The sequence below is a fragment of the Ambystoma mexicanum genome, chromosome 7q, assembly GCF_040938575.1.
Source record: "Ambystoma mexicanum isolate Mex_15411 chromosome 7q, UKY_AmexF1_1, whole genome shotgun sequence".
NCBI classification, from domain to species: domain Eukaryota; kingdom Metazoa; phylum Chordata; class Amphibia; order Caudata; family Ambystomatidae; genus Ambystoma; species Ambystoma mexicanum.
This window is the reverse complement of record NC_090941.1, coordinates 657,605,871-657,629,775: the sequence shown is the minus strand read 5'-3', so window position 1 is coordinate 657,629,775 and position 23,905 is coordinate 657,605,871. Positions and strand designations below refer to the sequence as shown.

General features: G+C 43.9%; 1 protein-coding gene across 1 annotated transcript in view; it reads right to left on the bottom strand.

Moving 5' to 3' along the window:
• FLT1 (fms related receptor tyrosine kinase 1) overlaps positions 1–23,905 on the bottom strand; it is a 577,293-nt gene that overhangs the window by 254,299 nt on the left and 299,089 nt on the right. The window contains exon 18 of the mRNA XM_069639312.1: positions 15,935–16,039. Within this exon, the coding sequence (XP_069495413.1) occupies positions 15,935–16,039 (105 nt within the window). The remainder of the gene's footprint in view (positions 1–15,934; positions 16,040–23,905) is intronic.

Sequence of the window (23,905 nt, the reverse complement as noted above, 5' to 3'; positions counted from 1 at the left end):
GTGACTCACTCTTGTATAAGGGAGAGAACATACCCAATGTCAGGTATTGCCATGAATGCTCAAGGGTTCTCTGGAGCTACAAATTTAGTTCCTTTTACTGATAAATCACTCGTTTCTATAGTGGAATGTGACATGTCTGTCCCCTTGTTATATTCACGACATAAGCCAGTTAACCTTCTGGCAAGAGATTTGATGACAAAATGTAACATGACGATTTCATTCACTGATGAAGGAATAGTATGCTCTACTTCAGGAATAGACTATTTAAATGTAGGAGAGTTTATACTGGCATTTACAGGACAAGTGGCTCTACGAGGAGTTCTGGTAGACCCAGAAATCTTCAAGCATTTTATTAACATGGCTACCTGGATTAGTGAGAAAAATTGTGAGGATACCTGATGTATTTATATTTGGACCACAAGTACCTATGGATAAGGAATAAGCACATGCTATTCCTATAGAATTGGAAGCAGCTATAGTACGAGGGGGAATAGCAATGCTTAAAGGAGTAGATGACAAAGGTAGATCAAGGAGAACAGTGATAGCTCCTCAGGAGGGATACTGATTAATTGACATAACAGAGGTGAACGTATAAATGATGAGGTAGTGTTTTTATAAGCATTACATAGTGGATATAAATAGAGAAAAGGGAAGTCCCACAGCGAATGGCACTCATGCGGCAAAGACCAGCGCTCTTTCAAGAAGTCATAGAAAAGGTACCCAGTGTCCTTTGGACTACGGGCCCATATGACATAGGCCTATTAAAGGGAATAGGGGAGGTTAAAATAATACTCAGGCCAGGAGCCCTTTTACCCCGAGCAAAACAGTACCCCATGTCTCGAGAAGCTGATGAAGGCATATTTAAGACTGTTTCAGCATTGATGAATCAGGGATTCTAAGTGCCATCAGAGTCCCAGTGCAATACTGAAGTGTATCCAATTAGAAAATCTAAAAGGGGGTCATGGAGATTTATCCAGGACTTGTGCCCTCTTAATTAGATTGTTGAAGCTGAGTTTCCATTAGTTCTGAATCCTGCGACAATATTGTGTAGCATCCCACTTGAAGCTAAGTACTTCACAGTGATCGATTTGAAAAATGTGTTTTTCTCGATCCGATTGCACAAACACTCACAAGACCTTACTTCCTTTGAGTTCAGAAAAAAGAGACTAAAACATACTCATTCGCCTCAGGGGTACTGTGAGTCGTGGTCGATTTTTAATAGGGTCCTACAGGTGCATGTAGGTAACATTGAGCTCAAAAGTGTGGTAATTCAGTACGTAGATAACATATTAATATGCAGTGAAACAGAGGATGAATGTAGGCTGGACTCTGTTCAGTAAATGTCTGTATTGGAAAACAAAGGATACAAAGTAGATAAGGAGAAATTACAGTATTGCCAGGAAGAGGTGTTGTATATAGGCCAGTTAATATCACATAAAGGAAAGACAGCTGAGAGAGGTGAGGTTATCGTGAAAACACCAAAGCCAAATACAGTGAGGCAAATGCAGCAATTTCTGACCTTATGCAATTATTGCAGGGCCTGGGTGTTCGAATACAGCACATACACAAAATCGCTATTGCAAGCACTTAAGAAAGTGCAAGTTGGTAAGGAAAAAATAGAAAGGACAGAAGAAATGGAGGAAGGATTTGAGGAATTAAAAAGAGCAATTTGTACAGCTCCAGTTTTGGGTATCCCAAACTATAGTGAAGAATTGTATTTGTTTTTGCAGACTAATGGGTCAGTAATGACAGCAGTACTCACACAAAGAACACCACTATGGTATAAACCTTTGGCGTATTACAGTGGGATTTTAGATCCAGTCATGAGAGGACATTTTCCATGCGAACAATCTTTGGCTGCTGCCATATGTGCGACTGAGAAGTACACAGGTATTACCATGGGCTGTGCAATGACGCTATATGTGGAGCATGCCTTATTTGCCATTTTGGAGAAACCCAAAGGTACATTGACAACACAAAGAGCTTTTGAGTATGAAGTGATGTTTTCTAATTGAGCAATTAAAATTGTAAGGTGTAAAATAGTGAATTTAGCCATGTTTGTAGCGGAACCTGTAGAAGAAGGTGATCATGTACACGATTGTACTATGTTGAATTTTATGATGATATACACCATGTGAAAGAAAATACTTTAGCGGGAGGGGAGATTCTCTTTATTGATGGTTCTTCAAAAATTGACCGAACACGTGGAGAGAGGCATTCAGGATCTGAAGTTGTAAGACATAGATTAAATGGTGAATTTGACACAGTGGCGAGTACAAGACTACTGTGCCATTTTTCAGCATAGACAGCAGAATTGGTAGCGCTTATTGTTGCGCTCGAGAAACGCAAGGATTAGAAAGTAACGGTGTACATAGACTCCACCTATGTGACATCAACTGTAGAAACAGGGCTGTCACGTTGGAAAAGGAGGGGTTATCTCTGCACAGACGGCACTCCAGTGCAACATGCATCTTTATTGGAAAGGCTCATTAAGGCCCTACAACTCCCAGTAGCCATTGCAGTCGTAAAATGCACAGCGCATACTAAACAGACTTTATCTCTTGCGGAAACAAAGCCGCAGACTTAGAAGCCAAAAGGGTTGTGTATTCCTTAGAAATGTCAAGTTTCAAAACTGAAAATATTAAAAAAGTATTAAATAGAAGCACGTTAGGACAAGAGGGGTTTTATATGCTGTCAATTACACCGCTAATAGAGATACAGGGAAGAACCGGAGCTATTGAGATGAAGGGGGTATTCATTATCCTCCATGGAAGCATCACAGAGACAGGAAAGCACTGGAAATCCAGTGATGCCAGCGGCATTACAGAAAGTCACACTTAAGCAGCTGCATTAGCCGTGCATATAACCCGAGAAAGTCTTGCTGCCACCATTGCAGAGGACTGGTTTGTTGCCAATTTATTGGAACACGTTCCACAGTTTATTGTGAATTGCATTGTGTGTCAGAAATGTACAGCTGGGCATACACTAGGAACAATCAGAGGAGTAATACCCCATCCAAATGGTCCATTTCAGCATTTACATATCAACAACATCGATATGCTGCAGATATTTAATTGCTATAGGTATCTGTTGGAGGTGGTGTGTCCCTTTTCTTGATGGATGGAAATCGGTCCTTGTACACATCCTGATGCCACCCGCACAGTGAAGTTCCTAGTACGTGAAGTATTTCCAAGATGGGGTATGTCCAAAGTATCAAGGTCCTATAATGGGCCATTTTGTCAATGGGCTCTTTGAACAAATAGGGCTTCTATTTAGCATAATGCATATGTTTTCATCTGCTAATCACCCACAAGCAAACAGGATATGTGAGAGGCTCAATGGCCTCCTAAAGGAAAGAATAGCAAAGATCAGATTAAAGTTGCAGGAGGGGTGGCTATATTGCCTAACCCTAGCCTTTTATGCCCCCTCGAAATCAGGCAGGTTCAGAACATCACTGTACACCTCATGAACTAGTAACGGGGAGCTGCATGAGACGCCCCTTGTGCCCCTATCTAGAGTCAAGAGTGATGCCCAGAGTGTAGCGCAGACTCTAGGTGATGAGATGCACAATTATTTGACATGTATGACTACCAGTGTTTCTTGAATTTCAGATCAAGTCAAGCACCAGTGTGAAGGGTTGAGGGAAATGGAAGAGGAAGACCCAGCAACAGATCCAAGCAAATTATTGCCACCACCAAAGTTGCATGTGGATCAAGTACTTATCAAAACTGCGGTTAGGGTGGCTGGAACAAGAGCTTGGTTACAGTTGAGGGACGTAAAGATCTACAAAGGCGAGACCCTCCCTCTGGTACCCGCTGACTGGTAAGCAAGACAAGAAGAAGAATTGCCACGTCTGCATACTTGTTTGATGACCAGGAAGAAGGATGATAAAACAGTGTGTGATTAAAAACATTTCTTTTGGACTGGAATTCATTGGACAGTCCTTAAAATATTAGCAGGCAGTGCGAGGACTTGCAGAGAATACCAGAGCTTAAACATACTTTTTAGAGATTCTTTGAAAAAGTAAAATGCATATCGACACCATGCCCAAGAGCCAATTCATTCTTAAAAATTGGAAGAGGTCTCAATACCTAGGTTCATTTTTGGGAAGATATCTATTTTAAGAATAACATATGACACCAGCCGAAAGTGATCCACATAGGTTTGTGGTAGCAGTTTTTGTGTTTATACTCCAGTCATACCCTATCCTCGTTAGGAGAGATGTCAATATTCTCACTTTTCTCTACTATCCAAAGAATGGTCCAGTTGTAAGAAGGCTTTTAATTGCAATCATTGAGCAGATTGTGCAACTGCGAATGTGAGTGGAGTAATTGTACTAAACATGAGTCAGGAGAAAGAAGATGCAGTTTCAGGAAGACTAGCAATTGAAAGAGAAAGAGAAATGGTGCGGCATACAAAATGTTTTCCTAGACTCTTATGCATGATATACATAGAATGTGCTTTCTTTTCTTCTTTTTGTATCTTACATTCCAAAGTCTTTATCATTCTGATGGTTCAATTGAAAACATGACACGTTTAATCTTTCCCAGTATAAAATGATAACTTCTTTAACCTATTTGGGCATGTTAGATGACATAAGAGGGATACAGAAGAAAACCAGGGGATAAATGCCTATCTTGATAATTCAGCTCACTTGGGGAATGATATGTGGTACCAACATATGAAAAAGGTGGGGGAAAGAGCATCTGATGAGAGCTGCTATGTCTGCTCTCTCTCATCCCCTCTGCCGTGGGTACAGTAAGAACATTCATTTCAAATGAAATCCTGGTACATGATGGGAAGGGCCTCAGTCATCTAGCTACATGTACCACCAGAGGACAGTTCCAAGGGAGTTTGGTAACCCTGCAATGGCAATCATGACAGTCATTCCCATACCAGGATAACTATGTCAAGACAGCACACTGGAAAAAGAGCCTAGATGGACAGACAAGTTGCTTGCGTATCTGTCCATGGGACAGGACAAAGTAATAATTGAAGAAATGAAAATGATGAATTGCTCTGACAAACTGAAAAGACTGGAATGCCTGGATGCTGGGAGTTCTCACTGCTGTTGATCTGTGTACGAGTGATTACAACCAAAGGATGGGAAGATGTTCTGTGCAGCCCATCTACTACGGAAGGAACCAGTGCACAGGGTACAGAAAGTGAACGATGAGTGCCTAAAGTCATGGGCCAAAAACTCTAAACTGCTGACATGGGTGGACTACGAATCAGGACCAATGGCTGTAGTCACATTGATTAATGCAACAATGGTCTTTCGAAGCAAAGGTAAAGTCCACGTTGGAGAGAATAAAGGGTGCAAGAACATCATTGATATCCCAGGAATGAAGAGAAGGAATGCCGTCCTAATGTATCAATATTGGGCATGAGGATCCAGAGCATATATGAAGTTGTCCAGGAACTGGGGCGGAGTGTGTTCCATTGTACTCATCCATTTTCCAGCCTTGGTGATTCCCCAAGAGCAACCTCAAAATCAAGGGATTTCCAAAAGAGGATGAGCACTTGAGGAAAAGAAGGTCACTTGCACTCCGGCAACAATAAAGGCTTATGAAGATGTTCCTGAAGAGCACAAGTTGTTCAGCAAGACTGCCATGATAATGACATCAATGTTCATAATAATTAACATTGCCTGGACTCCAAACAGTAGTAAATGCCAAATGGCTGCATATTACCAGGTGGGAGCTGTTACAGACAATCAATGCCACTATAAAAGGATTTAACGCCATAAAAGAAGAATGGGGATCCATAGTGTTAATGACCCTCCAGAACAAGTATGTCCTTGACATGATTACAGCAATGGAAGGAGGTGCTTGGGCCAAGGTCGGGCCTTCTTGCTGTACTTTCATACCATCTCATGATGGCGAGAACGGAACTCTGATGGATGCTATAACCATGTTGAAAGAATTGCACACGCAAATTGAGGAGACAGAGCCTACTGGAGATGACAATTGGTTCTCATACCTGTTTTCATGGATTCCCGACTGGATGGCGAGTATATTCAAGTTCCTTGGAGCAATATTGGTGATGATCATTTTTGGATTCTGTTTTATAAGGATAATAATTGGACAATGCCAGAAAACAGCAAAAAAAGGCCATGGGAATGAAGATCATGATTTATGAAGGGTGAAACAGAAGGCAACGCGCAGACTGAAAGTACCATTAGAGACTGCATAAAAGCAAGTATCGTGACACCTGAGGGAACAAAGTTTCTGTATCCAAGAGATCCTAAGAATTACGTGGGACATTGGGTCTTCTGTACCCCAAGTGGCGAATGTAATAACATGACCTAGAGTGTGGACGAACACATTACAAATGCTGGCACCCTGAGGGGGGTGACGAAGATATGGATACCAAAGAAACCTTTTTTCAAGGGAAGGTTCAAAGAAGCAGGAAAACTTGAGGAAGTGGTCGAGGACTCGACCAGAGGGGAGAATGTAGAAGGGCAGACGTACATATTCACAGGAGATCCTACCTCCTTTCCTCCCCTGTATTGGAGCCATGAGACCGTGCCCTGTCTAACATGTTATTGCACCAATACCGCAGCTAGTACATGGAAGACAGTATCCATTAAGATGACCATATCGAAGGTAACCTCGGGTGGATGACAGCATACAGGGGGAACTCCCTGAATGAATATGAAAAAGAACTAAGAAAATGGAATGAAGACATCATAAGAAAGAGTGCACAATGTCCTGAAAAACTGAATGAACACGATGTGAACTAGATGTGAACTAGAGGAGAAATGACAAAGTAAAGAATCAAGTGAACCTTAAAGTGTAAAAGAAGATGATTACACAGTAAAAGGTGCTAAAGAAATCAGAAGTATCAAGACTTTACATACTCTGAAATGCAAGATAGATCAAGTCATCATATAGGCTAGCTATAAGTAGTGAACAGAATGCTGGCAGAGCCGCCATTGTACAGAAACTGGACATTGGTATCATGAAATAATAAGCCAAAGAATCATGGAGAGAAAATGGAAGGCTGTGTCACAGTAGAATAGCTGATTATTGGAGCTGCGTTGGGAGGCTGTCTGGCCTGGAGTCAAGAACTGAGAAGTCCAGGTCAGGTATCTACGCTGAAGAGGAACGTGTGTGCAGAGGATGAATCCTCTCACATTAAGGTGCAAGGAATAAAACAAAGGATGCCAAGTCTTCATTCATTTAAAAACATTTAAAAGCTTGCAGAATGAGCAGAATCGTGATATGATATGATATGATATATGGTATTTGTAACGCGCCTATACACAGGTGTTTCAAGGCGCGACGAGGCAGGGAGGGGAGGAACAAGGGGAGACAAAACAAACGATCCTACTAGGCCAGGTGTCATTCAGATCGCGCAAGTGCAGGGGTGGGGGTGGGGGAGGGGGGAAAAGTGCAAGGGGAAGGGGAGGGGGGGAAGTGCAGTAAAGGTAAGTGGCGTAAGTAATAAATAAAAAAGGGCCAGCTAGTGGCAAGTGCAAGGTAAGTGCAGAGCAAGTGCTGGGGAAGGGGGGGGCTGTAGGGATACAGAGACAGTCCCGTAGTGCAGAGGGGTTCCAGGGGATCAGTGACTGGGACCAGGACCAAAGGCAGTTTAGAGTGGTCAAGTTGCAGGATCAGTGCAGTTTAGTGAAGAATTTAATTAGCTGTTCAGCAGGGGAGAGGGAGAGAGAAAGCAGAAGCAAAGAGGAAGGTTTTGAGGTGCTTCCGGAACCGGAGGTGGTTCTCCTCAAGTTTCAGGGAGGCAGGAAGGCTGTTCCAGAGGGAGGCCCCTGCCGCGGAGAGAGATCTACCCCCAGCTCGTTGCTTCGAGAAGCGGCTGACCATGAGGGAGTTGGAGGCGGATGAGCGAAGGGCTCGGGGAGGAAGATATTTGGGAAGAGAGAGTTGAAGGTATTTAGGACCCAGGCCCCAGAAGGTCTTGTGGACAATGCAGAGGGTTTTGAACTTTATCCTCGCAGCCACTGGGAGCCAGTGTAGAGATTTCAGTCCTGGAGAGATACGGTCCCTGGGCTTGAGGCCAAGGACAAGTCTCGCAGTTCTGTTCTGGATGAGTTGCAGAGGGCGGAGAGTGGAGGCAGGCAGATTAAGATAGAGGCTGTTACAGTAATCCAGCTTCGAGAGAACCAGGGCTCGGGAGACAGTGAGCTTCTGGGGGAAGGAGAGGAAGGGAAGAATACCTCTGAGGAGGTGCAGCTGGTAGTGTGACCTCTTGGCGACGTCAGAAATATGAGGAGAGAAGGAGAGTGTGGAGTCGAAGATGACCCCAAGGTTTTTTGCCTTGCAGGTAGGAGCAGGGAGGGGGCCAAGGGAGGCAGGCCAGAGAGCTGCAGGGAAGGAGGGAGTGGGAGTACCGATGAGTAGAATCTCAGTCTTACTGGCATTAAGGCAGAGGTCATTGGCGGCACACCATTCTTGGATAGCAGACAGACAGTCAGAGATGAGGGAAGGAGAGGGGGAGGCTGAGGGTAGCCTGAAAATGAGCTGGGTATCGTCCGCATAGCACTGGAAATTAGGGCAGAAAGCGGCGATGTGGTGGGCAAGGAGAGCCAGATACTGGTTGAACAGCCAGGGAGAGAGATTAGATCCCTGGGGGACACCACAGGTGGAGAAAAAGATGTCGGAGAGGAAGGACCCCAGTTGGACCTGGGAGGGTCGATTTGAAAGGAAAGAGGTCAGCCACGCCAGAGCCTGACCAGTGATACCCAGGTTTTCCCGGAGACGGTTGAGCAAGATGGCATGGTTGACAGTGTCACATGAGTCGAGGATGGAAATAGGGCTTGAACTTGGAGTTCCACATACGATAGTGAATGCCTTCAATCCTGTTGCATTCCCAGGACAATAATACTCTGCAAGGCCAAGTACAAAGAGAATTTCATGGCAGAAGGCAAGGGAGATGAGAGATGTTGGGCTAATTGGGTGGTAGAGCAGCCTCTTGTCCTACCTACTTGCCCCTAGGTCTTGGCTCACATGCAACTAATTGAACCATATGTTCCAAACATGGCACAAGCATGCCAAACCAATTGTATTAGTCCATATAACGAAGGACCTTATAGCTTAAGAAACCAATGAAACACTGTGTAACTGATTTTTCTTAAATAACACGTATGAAGAGGTACGCATAATTTGTCCACTTGATATCGGACAGCCAATTATAAACCTAGCTCCTATATGATTGTGTATATATAGATGTGTCCCATAACCAATTCCAACCCTTGATAGGTTTTTCATTATTGTCACGTAGCATGACTTCATTCTGACGCATAAAGAAGTATATCATTGTATTTTTTGAGGAAATCGCTGAGACTGAGCGTACGTCTGTTGATGTTCGTTGTAAACTCCCTGTTTTAGATAATTCCTAATAAACAGCAACTTGCCATCTTCTTGAGTTTGACCGGTTATTTGGACTCAGAATTACTTTGGTGTAATCCTCTCCAGTAATATATGCACGTTCCATTGACCATAAGCTCAGAACAGACTTTTCAAATGTTATACAAGTGAAAGCAACAGGCACGCAGAGATATAGAAATGTGATGTTTCAAAGACAAAGCAGTGTCAAAGTAGAGTCCCATATTACGAGCAGCAGATGAAATAGGAAGCTGAGAGGGTGGGAACAGAGTAAAAGGCGGTGGTAGAGGAGAAGGAAAGGTATTAGAAGGGAGGAAAAGAACTTCAGTTTTAGCAGTGTTAAGTGTAAGATAATGAGAAAACATCCAGGATTTAATAGAAAGTAGACAAGGAGACAATTGAGTGTGTATACCAGATGAAATGAATGATGAAAAAGACAGAAAAAGCTGTGTCATCAGCATATAAATGATGTGATAGACCAAAGGAAGAAATGACTTCAGCCAGGGGTGAATCATAGAGAGAAAAAAGGAAAAGGACCGAGAGCAGATCCTTTTGGAACACTGTGAGCAAGAGAAAGATAGTTAGAGGTTGTCCCAGCCCAGGAAACAGAAAATTTCCTATTGGACAAATAAGACCTAAACCAAGAAAGAACATAACTAGAAAAAACAAATGATGAGAGAGAAGCTAGTAGAAGTGAGTGATCAACTGTGTCGAATGCAGCGGATAGATCTGATAAAATAGGAAAGGAGGATTGCTTAGAGTAAAGTTCTGTAAGTAAAGAATTCATAACTGATAGAAGAGCCGTTTCAGTAGAATGCACGGGGCGGAATCCTGACTCAAACCAGGAGAGAATAGAGGTATTAGACACAAAAGAAGAAACCTGAGAGTAGACAAGATGTTCTCGTAGTTTAGAAAAATAAGGTAAGAGAGAAAGAGAGGGATCAGCAGAATGCCTTTTTAGAAAAGAAATAATTGAAGCATGTTTAAAGGATGATGGAAAAGTAGAGATCAGGTGACTAGTGTTGTGAAAGGACGTGAGATAAGAAAGGAGGCAGGGATAGGCTTTCGAAATAAGAACAGAAGGAATAGGATCAGTGGGGGCAGCAGTAGGATGAGTCTGAGTCAGTAAAAGAGAGGTCTCCTCATTAGTAATGGGAGTAAAACAAGAAACAGAGGCAGTAGGGAACGGAGTGGGAGGAAGATGTACTGTTTGTGTAGAAGAAGAAGAAGAATCAATGGTGAGCCGAAGAGAAGCCACCTTTGAAGAGAAAAATAAAGCCAGGTCAGAAGCTGATAAAGTAGAATTGACTGAATAGTCTGGAGTAGGGGGAGAAAGGAGACAAGAAAGAGTTTGGAAGAGGCGTCTTGGATGAGATGATTGCGCATGAAGAACATCAGAAAAATGGGAATGTTTAGCAGAAAGAAGACAATCATGGTACAAGGCATGATATGATGAACATGAGTTATAATCACCCACAGACTTAGATTTAAGCCAGCGTCTGTAAAGGCGACGCATGGACTGAAGGTGAGTGAAAAGCCAAGGCTGTGAAGGTTTTTGAGATGGGTAGAAAACAGAGGTAGGTTAGAGAGTACCAAGAGGTGAAGAAAGTGAAGAAAAGAGAGCAGAAGCTGCCTTGTCAGTAGACAAGGCTATGAATGTAGAATGAGAAGGTAGGGCAGAGATACATGATGAAACAGAAAGTGGAGTGTTGAAAATGTGCAGATCACGCCGATGAAATGGAAGCGAGGCGCAGGAAATAGGTGAGAATGGAGATGTGGAAAACATTGAAACAGAAAGAAAGGGTAATGGCCCAAAATGTCGCCCTCAGAATTCCGACTCCCGAAATTCTGACATTTTTTTTCCATCCCCCCCTTAACACCACATATATATATATGTGGGGGGGTATGAGATATAATAGTAGTATGGGGGACTGTGGGTGGTCTCCCCTGCATGTGTATGTGGTGTAAATGGGGTTTAAAATAAATAAGTCATAATTTTCGTCCGTCAGAATTCTGGGGGTCATAGTGATTAGATAGATCCTAAAGAAAGTGGTAATTAAAAAGATAAACAGGGAGAGATGCAACAGAGGAGGTGGACCAAGAGTGGGTAATACAAATAAGATCAAAACAAGAACCAGAGATGGGTGAAGTAGGTGTAGAAAGCAAAGAAAGGAAGTAAGAATCAAGAATAGCAAGAAATGGAAGAGAAGTGTGAACAGAAAACAGATGAAGACTAACATCTCCTAAGGGTGTAAGAGGAGTAGTAGACAGAAGAATAGTGGAAAGAAGATTGTGAATGTCGGCAAAAATGAATCAACAGTCCCAAGGGGGCGCTAAATTAGTAGGAACGAAATAGAGTAAGAAAAGCTAGGGAAAGGAGAAGAAGAAGGAACAGATGTAGAATATGAATTATATAAGATGCCAATGTCTCCACCGCAAGCAGAGGAGCGTGGGGTATGACAAAAGGAAGTCTGAGAAGTAGTCAAGAATGCAAGCATGGTAGTATTCTATTAAGGGATCCAAGTTTCAGTAATGCAGAGAAAGTGCAAATTGAGGTCAAGTACTGGGGAAGACTTGTTGCAAAGAGATCTTGCATTCCATAAACCACAAGTCAACAAGATTGGTGTTAACAGTACAAAGAGGGTAGATAAGATTTGAGGAGTTCCGAGAGGCAGTAAATCGCGAGACATCTGAGCAAACCATTGGCGGCATTAAGTTTATGGTCGTGGAAGAAAATTACTAGCATAAGACTGAGAGGACCAGGAGATCCAGATGGGTGTACTGGCCATGCTGGCAATGGAAGAACAGGCCAGGCGGCCATGAGCTGCAATGGGAGACCGACTGTGTAGACAGGTGGTAGTGGTAGAAAACCTGCTCTATCGTGCTCCCAACCGTGGACAGCCACAGACATCAGGCAGACCTTGCCTGACTTCAAATGGGCTTCACCCAGGCAGGATATGATGTAGGAATATCTGGTATGTCCAGGCCGCTGGATTGTACTGGGCGGGGAGGAGGGCTACAGATGCCATGCTGCCATGGAAACCGGAACATGGTGACAACACCGGAGGAGCGTGCTGCAAAGTTGAAGGCCGTACGGCAGTACGGGAGAGTAACAGTCAATATGCAGCCCTCACATATGGCTCATACACTGCCTGACGAGCTATTCAGTCATCAGTTCTTCTCTCGCTGCAGACAGCAGGCAGACTTTGCCAGACTTCGCCTGTACTTTGCTCAGGCAAAATATGATGTAGGAATATCCGGTATGTCCGGGCCGCTGGATTGGGCTGGAAGGCTGGATACAGACATCATGCTGCCATGGAAACCAGAATGCTGGTGACAACACCGGAGAAGCAGGCTGCAAAGTTGAAGGCCATACGGCAGTATAGGAGAGTAACAGTCAGTATGCAGCCCTCAGAACCGGGTCACACGCTGCCTAACGAGCTATGTAGTCCGCAGTTCTCTCGTCGCAGACAGCATGCAGACTTTGCCTGACTTCACCTGGGCTTCGCTCAGGCAGAATATGATGTAGGAATATCCGGTATGTCTGGGCCGCTGGATTGGGCTGACCAGGGAGGCAGGCTACAGACGTCACGTTGCCATGGAAACCGGAATGCTGGTAACAACACCGGAGGAGCGGGCTGCAATGTTGAAGGCCGTACGGCAGTACGGGAATGTAACAGTCAGTATGCAGCCCTCACAATCGGGTCACACGCTGCCTGGCGAGCAGGGTAGTCTGCAGTTCTCTCGCTGCAGACAGACTTCTTGACTTCTTGGCTCTACTTGGCTACGGGGCGTTTTCCTTTGAATTCTTGACTCTCCAAGTGATAGATGACCAGAGCAGTGAAGGCAATCCTCCAGAAGAAGTGAACTGGTTGAAATGCACAGTAAATACTTCTGATTATCAACCAATAAGGGAATATCCACTCAATACATTTGTAAAAATGAATTCTTTTCATTATAACGTTGTGTGTCCGATTTAACTAGAAAGTAATCATGTAAAGTACACAGTGAAACAATATAATACAATAGAAACACAGAAAGTGGTCTCACGGGACCATGGAACTCGAAATAAATCACTGAAGTCCAACGGGTCTTTTTGGGAAGAGCACAGACCTCAGTAACTCACTTCAACCGCAAGCCCAACGTTTAATTTAAGGGCCCTTAGGAAACACTAGACCAATGTTATCCTACGGAGGCAAGTAGATCATAGATTCAGCAATGGGGGCCCTCAGCCACAAGGTTGCAAGTCGCTGTTCATAAAAGGTGCAACAATGCATGCCACGGGTGGGCTCCACTCCAGGAGAACAATATGGGATCTGCTGCACAGATGAATCATTGAGTAAAGGGTACAGAGGGGGAGAGAGCCACACTAGGACGCCAGGAGGATGCGGTGCTCAGTTTCAGAAGTTTCGTGAGCTCCTCGCTGGAATTCACATTAGAGAAATGACCCTATGTTGTATTCTTAGGTCCCCACCCAATCACACTAAAGGCCAACAAAGCAGAGTTGCCACAACGCTAGAGTCTCCATTTTGGAGTCCTGCAGGAGTAGAAGGCTTCTGTTGTGCCAACATGGCTGCAATTCGGGAATACACTATATTAAAGTACATTGCCACAAACACGAACCATTACAACTGTCTGGATCAGTGAACTGCCCCAGGGAGGCCAAGGATCAGTTTGACAGTATCCTCCACCTTTGGGATCCAAAAAGGTCCCCAAATGGCCACTTAGGTATAAAGGTTGCGGTCCCAATGAGACCTGCATGGGTTTCACTGGGGAAGAATAATCAGGGCCTCATAAAGGGCAAGCAAAAATAGAGGGACTCACAAATGTGAGTAAAAGAAGACGTTCTTCCCTCAGATGGCTGTAACTGTGAGTTAGAGGTGAGAGTCAGTGGTTGGTTACGAAGAAGGATTTATTTCAGAAAGATTAGGAATTCCAGAGTCATAAAGATAGTTTGGTGGGGGACCAGCGTGAGTTCAAATGAGATAGATGTTCCAGCAGGTAAATTAGAGGGGTGGATGAGTTTACATAAGGTATGAGGAGAGCGCCTCAAGCATAATTTCGAACAATTAAAAAAAACTGAGTTTGGGTTGCAGGAGGGGTGAGGGTACCATGTCACTAGTGACCAAAATGCAGTTGAAGGGGCCACAAGTGCCATCAACTGTAACTAAACCAGACACTAGCGACAGCGCAAGCATTGTTGATGATCTGCTGACTCAGACTCTCTTAATGTTGATAATTCGATATTCTAATCATATATCATAAAACGGAATGAATCTGTGACCAGATACAATTAGTTATGGTAGTTAATGCAGGATGTTGTCTGTTTGGGCTGATGAAGAAACGAGGAAACTAAGTCAAAGTTATTTCTTAACAGAATGTTCCAATGCAGGCTTGACCCAAAGATGGCCGACAGGGTTCTTTAATGTGATATCTTTGTCTTCAAGAAAGACAAACGCGGCGGAGTGATGTAACTCTGCTGCGTGTGCTTAATAAAAGGGGCACGTCACATGCACGCCAGAGCGCCGTGGAGCCCGGACGTGTAACAGTGTCCCGTGTATTCTTTGTGGACCAAGGGCGCTCGTGTTGCAGCACAAGGGCCTAATACCGCTCTATGACAGCATACAACTTTGGCAACAAGGTGGTCGCATCCAATCACACGGACCTGTGCGATCATTGCAGCGGTGAGTGCAAAGCGAATTAGTTTGTCCCGGACGTTTGGCTCATGCCACGGGGTCAGAGCCTGTGAAATGTTCGGCCGCCATTTTTTGACCATGTGGTGAGGGAGGTCGCTGCTCCTACAGGAATGCGCGTGCGCCACCCGGGCATCAATTATTGGAAACCACTCTGGGAGGATGGGGGGGGGGGGGGGCATTCTTCACACGGGAGTGTGATCCCCGTGCTGCAGCATTTTTAAGCAGGATTCTTCATTTTTGCATTTGGTGAATGCAGGGGGCTGATTGCCGCAGGGGGCTGATTGCCGCAGGGGCCTGATACCGCCCAATGACAGCATACAACATTTCATACAGTCCTGGTTCAATGTTTGGTGATGCAGGGTGACACAACAAGAAGTTGGCTAATGAGTGGTTAAGAGGCGTTTTCCTTATGTGCTTGCTGTTTGTCTACCTGATTTCAAGATGCACACATTTAAATCAATTCAATGAAGTTGAGTCTTTGAAACATATGACGCTAAAATGGTGGGCCTGTGGGTGCATGCCACCTTCTTGCTGCTATCTCTAGTGCCAACTAGCATGTGCCAGTCCTTTCCCTTCGCACTCCCATGCAGCTTGAAGGGTTCCACATGACGAGTGGGCAGCCGGTGTGGGGAAAGCAGGAGCAGGTTGAATGGACCCAGATCTAACAAGGAACAACCGGACAACAAGAGGACAACTAAAAGCGTAAAGCATATGCTGTTATACGTTTGCTTCATGGTTTCTATCGAGCACTTAAATCAATGCAGCTAATCTTAGATCAAAGTCACAATGTCGAGCAGCGCTAAGTGGAACGTTAGCAGCACACTTTGCAGCGTTTACGGCCAAAGAAGATGCCTCTCCATGGATTGGAAGAATGTAATTGCGACCTACCTTTCAACATTTTAACGGCAACTGTTGTACACGTTGGTGATCTTTTCATTCCAAAAGCAGACGCTTGAACCACTTTACCAAATGCTCCCCATCCCAGAGATTTTCCTGGAGAGAGAAAAAATCAAATACACAATGGCTCATTTTAAGATGCGACGCACATTCCTTGAGCAAAACCCTAATTGGCGCAGAGCCGTGCCCTTACATTAATAATCTTTCCACCCATACCCCTGGCCTCCCACACTGACAGGTGGCGTCCATCACCCATTTCCATGGTTCTTCATAACACATAATTGATAGAGCTGGACTTACAGTAGAACTTTGAACTCAACAGGGAAAACTCTTAATTTCCCGTTTGTTTTACACATTGCACCCTGAGTGATAGAAATGGAATGTGAAATTTTGGGAGTCTTCTTTCCTGAGCTGACACAGAAGCGCCAGGGAGCGGACATCTTGAGATAGCGACTGTCAGGAAAGAGCACATTCCGTTAACCTAATGCGTCAAAACATTATGATAGCCAGGGAACCTCTCGGGCACCGCCTGTCCTGGGAGGCGAACAGCCAGCAGCCACACACGATGGCAGTGCTCGGCCCCACCACGCTATCACACTGCCCTTCTTATCCGCCAATGCGCCCATTTATTTTCTGTTTCAAACTATGGTGAAGTTCTTTTCTACCGCTTCTTCCAGGACGTCAAAGTAATGTTAGGGATTAAATCATGCCCACAACGAGTTAATTTGTTTCTAGGAGCTTTAATAAGAGATTGATGGCGCATTCATGATGCCAGTGATATTTGCACAGCGCCCACTCCCATTGTTATGGCCTAGAAGCGTTTCGGGGTGGAAGGCCCTTCGGAAGACCATATGCTGTGCAAACATGAAAATAAAAATTAATTACATTGTATGCAGAACAAATGAACACTGATTGACATACAGTCACATGCAAATTACATACACAACTGTCAGACATGTCAAATATGCATTCAAGGCATGTTCACTTGTCTGTAACATTGAGTTAATGCAGTAGAAATGTTTTATATTGGATACAAACACGGTGTTGCAATGTCGAATGAAGTGGAAAGCCATCTTTGGTAATGTCGGTATTAGATAAACATTCTTAGAAAATACAGCCTGAGCTACCCCAGCAGACTGAGTTTATAGACTGTGTGAAAGGCAGAGGCGTGTCCTTAGAATACCTTAAGGAGGGAGAAGAGCAAGGGATCATAGAAATAAATCTTGTTTTGTTGTGCAATTTCAAGAAGCTATTTTGCCATATACATCCACAGTAAGACATAAGTATGATCCTCAAAGTGAAATATAATTTAAACTTCAAAAGTGCGAGTAGTTTGTAAGATTGTCCCAAAGGAATGATTCCACATGGATGCCATACAAGTCAGCAGTGCCTGATAAGTACAATCCACCAACAACAGGAAATATCATTGCAAAGTATCAAAGGTCTATGTGGTTAGTGAAGTTAGTAAAGTAGCAAAACAAAATAAAGATGTCCCTATGTTATGTTATCCGATGTTTGGATAGCACCTCTTGCCATAGGTAATGGCTTTGTAGCACTGTGGGAAGCATGACACTTAAGTGGACTGAAATGACAAGAGAGCAGAGCATAGAATGGCATGCAGCAGACGTTTTAGTATATAGGTTACAAAAGAATGTGGGAGCCCCTCTACTGAGAAGGAACATGGGCCAAATACACTGTTCTATGGGATTTCTTCCACTCAGGAAGGTCAACAACCAAGTTTTAGCTCAGCACACCCTTCACAGAGGAGAAATATACATTTGCACATCAGTCTTTGTCCCACCCACAAGGGCAGTCCTGCACCAAAGTGATAGGCAAATCTCCTCTGAACAAGAGTGCCATCAGCAACCCCACACACATGTTTCGGCCTAGTCAGGCCTCATCAGTGAGGTGAAGCTGAGCCTCTCTAAGACACAGTGAGCAAGAAGTCCACGTCTGGATTACCCTGGGTTACTTAGGGTGAAACCCAAAGTCCCTAAACATATATACAAAAGGTTTCACCCTAAGTAACCCAGGGTAATCTAGCATTTGGGTGCTGGACTGCCCTTGTGGGTGAGACAAAGACTGATATGCAAATGGATGTGTCTCCTCTGCGAAGGGTACACTGATCTAAAACCTGGTTGTAGACCCTCTTGAGTGGAAGAAATTCCATAGATAGCAGGGTATTTGACCCATGTTCGTTCTCAGTAGAGGGGCTCCCATTAGATGCATAGAGGGGAACATATGTAACTATACATGAGTGCACAGAGAGGTATACATAAGGCAATCTGGCATACTGGAAAGACAATAAAGAGGCAATGGGTCCAGGGAGACTTAATGAGCATCATCACCACTGCTGCTTTCTGCTATGAATATTCTACTGTGGAATTCTGATAGGGAAGGAATGTGTAGCAGAGGCTGAGCCTGAACCCTGACTTAAAAGACTCAAAGGGTGTGGGGGGTAGAGCACATAGTTATCAGGAGTTCAAACTGTTTCCCCTCCTATTTTCCGATTCCACCCACATTTCAACTGACCAAATATGTGGATTATTGTTTTGCAGCAACTATCACCTAATCATTTGGGGGAGATGTGCTGCTCTCTGTGAGAAGCCTAAGGGTATTCTCTCTCCTACTCACCCTGGATCCGCTTTTCAGGGGGCCAGGGAAAGGTCATCGCTCTTGGATCCTCACCCTAGGGGTGGAGAAGCGAGGGAAGATCACCTGGGTGGAGATGTCCTCAGGTGAGACATGATATTCCACATTCCCTTTTCCGAACAAGTCCTCTATCCCAGACGCAGTCATGGGATATTGTTATCCCTGCCCCACTGACAAAGAAAATGACAGGAGATATCACCAGTCTAGAGGCATCAGACAGAAGGTGAAAAGAAAATGGATTAAAGGTTGGGTTTCCTGCAGGCAAGACATGGTATGCCTCTTTCTCTATTGAAGATCAACTTAACCCTCCACCGACCTTCATAGGCTACTGTAAGACCTCTCTCCTCTTTTCCCCATCTTTTACCTTTGACAGTACTGGGACGAGGAAGAGGCGACTAGGAGTGATGAACACTAACACCACATTTCACAACTATAGTACTAGGACGAAGAAGGAGCCTGTGAACTGTTTCATAGGTCAGGCATGTCCTTTTAATTATTGTCAGGCAAGCCCAATTGCAAATCCACAGCCTGTCAGAAGGTTGCAGGTGTATAAAGGGAGACCCAAAATTGCAGCAGAGAGAGCAACCGGGAGGCCTGGGTGGCAGAGACCAGCAGGGGACCCGTGTTGCAAAGAGGCAGCCATGGTGGGGCCTGAGAGACAGCCAGGATGAATACTGAACTGATTGAAACTTTGAAACACAGCTGATTTAAATATATCGAACACCGAAATGAGTCAAAATCTTGAAACTAAGCTAAAGTAAACTTATTGCACATGGAACTGAATAACACTTCATGGGAAAAGTTAACAACGAATGACAACCAAAAGGAAAAGTGCCAATTTACAAGTAATTTACCGAAAAGAGCACAAGTGTGAAAGAATATCACAGCAAGGTGGGGCAGGGAAAAAGACCACGTAAAGTGAACTTTATAAATAGATACAATACGGCAAAGCCAAAAGCCGGTAAGAAGTGTACAACACGTGGTGACAAAGCAAAGTGGCTAACCAGGAGAATTCAGTGTAAAATGGTACATAAAGTCAAAAAGGTTTTCTAGTTGCGCGACCTGTGATGGGTGGACTGTGTGGTCTGATAACTGCGCCTAGACCGGTGAGCCCTAAGTGATCAAAGTTAATAGACATTGGGTCTCATTATGAGGTCGGCGGTAACCCGCCGGTGCGACCGTCGGGTTGCCGCCAACCTCATAACACCATTTCCGGCACCTAGCTTCCCGGTGCCACAGGCACATTACAAGTCCTAGCGGACCGGGAAGCTAGGTGCCAGAAAATGTTAGTCCCCTTTCCCATGGAGTCCCAGAGGACTCCATGGGAATGGGTTCACGGAAGCACCGGCACCGTCATTAATGGTGTCAGTGATTCCGTGATGAGTCTGCCTACCGAGGCAACTGCGCCCGGCAGGGTTAGACCTGTCGGGCACAGGGGCCTTGACAGGCAGACTCGTAGTGTGGCGGTCAGGAAACAAGGGTGCTGGTAAGCTTACCCGCACCCTTATTTCCAGACCGCCACACTTGTAATGAGGCCCATTGTGAAATAAACCAAAGAGCACTGTGAGTGAACTGGTGAACCGAACCAGAAGTAGGGTCAAGTGGGCCTATTTTTTGTTGGAAATTGAAAGGTTGAAACCAGTGCAAGTGTTACATTGAAATCCTGGGGAAGGGAACCCTGAGATTTGAGGAATTGCAAATGCAATCTTGCAGACAGAGCCACAATACCCCCTCTTTTGTGTGATTGTGTGAACTGTGTTACATTGAACTTGGGGAAGGGAACCACAAGACTTGGGGAAGGGAACCACGTGATCTTGAGACTTTTGCAGAACCTCCCTGAACTTGGGGAAGGTGGGTTGAAATGGAAACTAAGAGCTGGAAGTAGCTCAGAACTTTATGATGAACACCATTGCTTTCATTAATGACATCTCTACACATTGTTTAGCTTTAGTTGTGAGAGCAAGGATACGTTTTGGACACAGATGGACTTTTAAGTTGAACTCTTTGACCCAGACTTTCCTTAGTTCATTCAAGTAGGGAATTCTCACCTTAGCATAGGGCAAGGTTAGGCCTTGAACCATCCTGACATTTAAGTTAATAAAGTTATTTTGTTTGAACTTTGAATCTGTTGTCTGTGTCTTGCTTCATGGTGCCTTCACATCTCTCCTTATCGAATGGAATATTTAATTATGCTCGTATGTTCTGGCCGGTCCCGATTGTGGGATTTGTGATCAGAAATGTTTGTGTTACAGATGATTGATATATTTTTGCTGTTTGGATTGGTACATCCGTAAATGGCAGAGCAGATACCCGCTCATGATATGAAAGAAGGAAAGACAGTTGATGTATCTGAGTAATATGAAGAGCATTAACAATTAAAGATGGCAGATCTATAATGGATATAGAGGAAAGAATGTTTACAGATAAAAGATTGTTATACAGGAACCAACAGTAACCACAGTCACTGCTGGAGGATTGGTGGAGTGATATAGAGGGATAGTCAAGCAATTTAGAGCGTAAATTACTGCCTTTAAAAATGTGGAGAGGAGTGCCAGTTAGATTGATTGAATCTTGTTCTGAAGGAGGGAGCTCTGTGTCACGAGAGAAAGAAAAGACCGCTGCAGATTCCAGACTTAACGGATCTAGAGACCCTGAAGAAGGGCAAAGAGCTCAAGAAAGACTGACATGTTGATAATCCTTGTATGAATGAGCAGTTAGTTCACACATTGCCCCCTTTTCACATCAAATATGTTTTTGAGACAAGATTGTTTCTAAATTTGAGAAATCTATAATGTATATTTTCAAACTGAAAAAAGAAGAGGGGGAATAGAACACTTAAGAGGATGGATGAATACAAATTTTATGCATAGTTTTGGAATTATAATATTATATGTTGTGAAAGAGAAAAACACACCATATACAGGTTTTAAAGAATTTCCAGCGTCCTAATACAGTTGGGAAGCAGCATTGTGCACACTTTATTCCCTTGGACCAGGGAGATTTCTACCAGAATGACCTGGAAAGTTCTGAATTATTTGTAATGATTTGATTGGATGACCTTGTATCAAATTGGGTTGCGCTAACGCAAGGCATGAAGATACAAATATACTGATTAAAACTGAGAACCAGCCATGAGTGCTCTCTCAAAGGTTAGTTTTGTTATGTATGACCTGATATATTTCCCATGTGCCTTACAACTTGATGATTCTGTTCTCAGAAACACAATCCTATTTTAACTGGCACAGTGTAGATTTTTGGGCACAGTGGCACAATACATGACTTAATGGTAGGAGGTAAGTGGAAGGAATCTCATTGTGAACTGTGCAAAGGTCATGGCCTCTGCTTGTATGATGTGTTTCAGAGCCGGGAGCAGTATTATTTGTTATAGAATATTTTGTGACACAACTGCATAATGTCTGTGAAAGTGACCGCAATAGACTCTGGTAGTGGGGTATATTGTTTGTCACAGTTATGAGCATAAACGCTCACATAGTAATTGGCGTAATCTCTGGCACACAAATCTGAATAGTCTTTGGCGGTCTCCAGCGATTTTACCCATTTTGTTTTGGAAGAGACATTTTTTACCAGAACTATTTTACTGACAAAACTACTGATTTAAAACATATATCTCTCTCTATATATATTTATATATGGGGGGGTTACAGATTTACAAACATGGGGAAACAGTGCCTTGCAAATTCTATGACATAGTTACATATTATTCTGTAGAGGAGCAGATGAATGCCTCTGAAGGAAGTCCCGCCCCCATTCTGCCTATATGTTTGAAGATGGAAATTGCTACGTGTGCAACCCCAGTGATGGTGCCTATTCCACAAAGAGTCTTTGAGACAATGTATCCGTTCAGAAGACCCTATGTGATGCACCCTCACAGAGATGACAATCTCTTGGATGAGGTCCCCAAAGGAATATGAAGATGAGAAGAAAAGAGGCTGGTGACGTCACAAGAAATCAGCGTGGCGCACTGAGAAGAATGGTCAAAGAAGAAGATGCATAGACCTTATAGAATCTGTAGACGAAGTAAAGAATTGAGAAGACTTTCATATGTGGAATGAAGATTGCATGTGTGAAGAGCAGTGCAAAAAATGCAAGCCGTTTTATAACTGTACAGATGCTGTAATGCAAGTAGATTAAGTAATCATGAAAGCTTGCTATACGTAGTGAATAGACTGCAGGCAGTGCTGCCATTATATAGAATTCTGGATATCGGTGTCACATATTTAGTAAACTCAGACCTGTGAAGAAATAAGAATCGGAGGTCTGTGTCACAGCAAGAGAACAGCTGAAGATCGAGGAAAGGCCTGTTAGAACATGTTGCATTTTATGTAGTAAACTTTATCGTATGTCAAAGGTTTACCGCTGGGCATACACTGCGAATGATTAGAGGAGTAATTCCTCGACCGAATGGTCTTTTTCAGCATTTACATAGCGATTATGTTGATATGCTGCAAATATGTAGTGGATACCGGTATTTGATAGTGTCCCCTCTCTAGGTGGATCGAAGCAGGTCCGTGTACACACCCTGATGCCACTTGTGCAGCAAAGTTTTTAGTATGTTAAGTCTTTCAAAGATGGGGAGTGTGTGAAGTGCTGAGATCCGATAATGGGTTACATTTTGTCAATGAAGTATTTGAATAGATAGGTTTAGTGTTGAGCATTAAGCACAAGTTGTCTTCTTCTTATCACCTGCAAGCAAACGGATTATGTGAGAGACTCAATGGCCTCCTTAAACAAAGGATTGCTAAGCTCAAGTTAACATTCAGAAAGGGATGACTATGTTGCCTGCCCTTAGCTTTATATGCCCTAAGGAATCAGCCTGGTTCGGACCACCACCTCACACACCACGAACAAGTAACAGGAAGAATAATAATAGCGCCTTTAACTCCTCCATAAAGGAGTAGATGTGATGCCCAGAGTACAGAAAAAATGTTAGGAAATGAACTGAATTAATATTTGACATGTGTGACCGCTAGTATCTCTGTCATTTCAGATCAACTCAAGTGCCAGGGGGGGGTCGGTCTCAGAACACAGATGAATACCATTCTGCAACCGGATCTTCAGAACTATTATCGATGCCTAAGCTCTTTGCTGGTGATGCCACGCTGATCATAAATTTCACTAGGAAGTGGCACGAGCCCAGGTACGATGGACCATATTTAGTAGAGAACATTACTCCCTCAGCAATGAAGGTTCAAGTCTGGCGAGCTGGGATTCACCTGAATGACGTCAAGCTCTACACCGGTGAGACCGCAGCACCCCCAGTGATCGATACAGAAGCAAGACAAGAAGAAG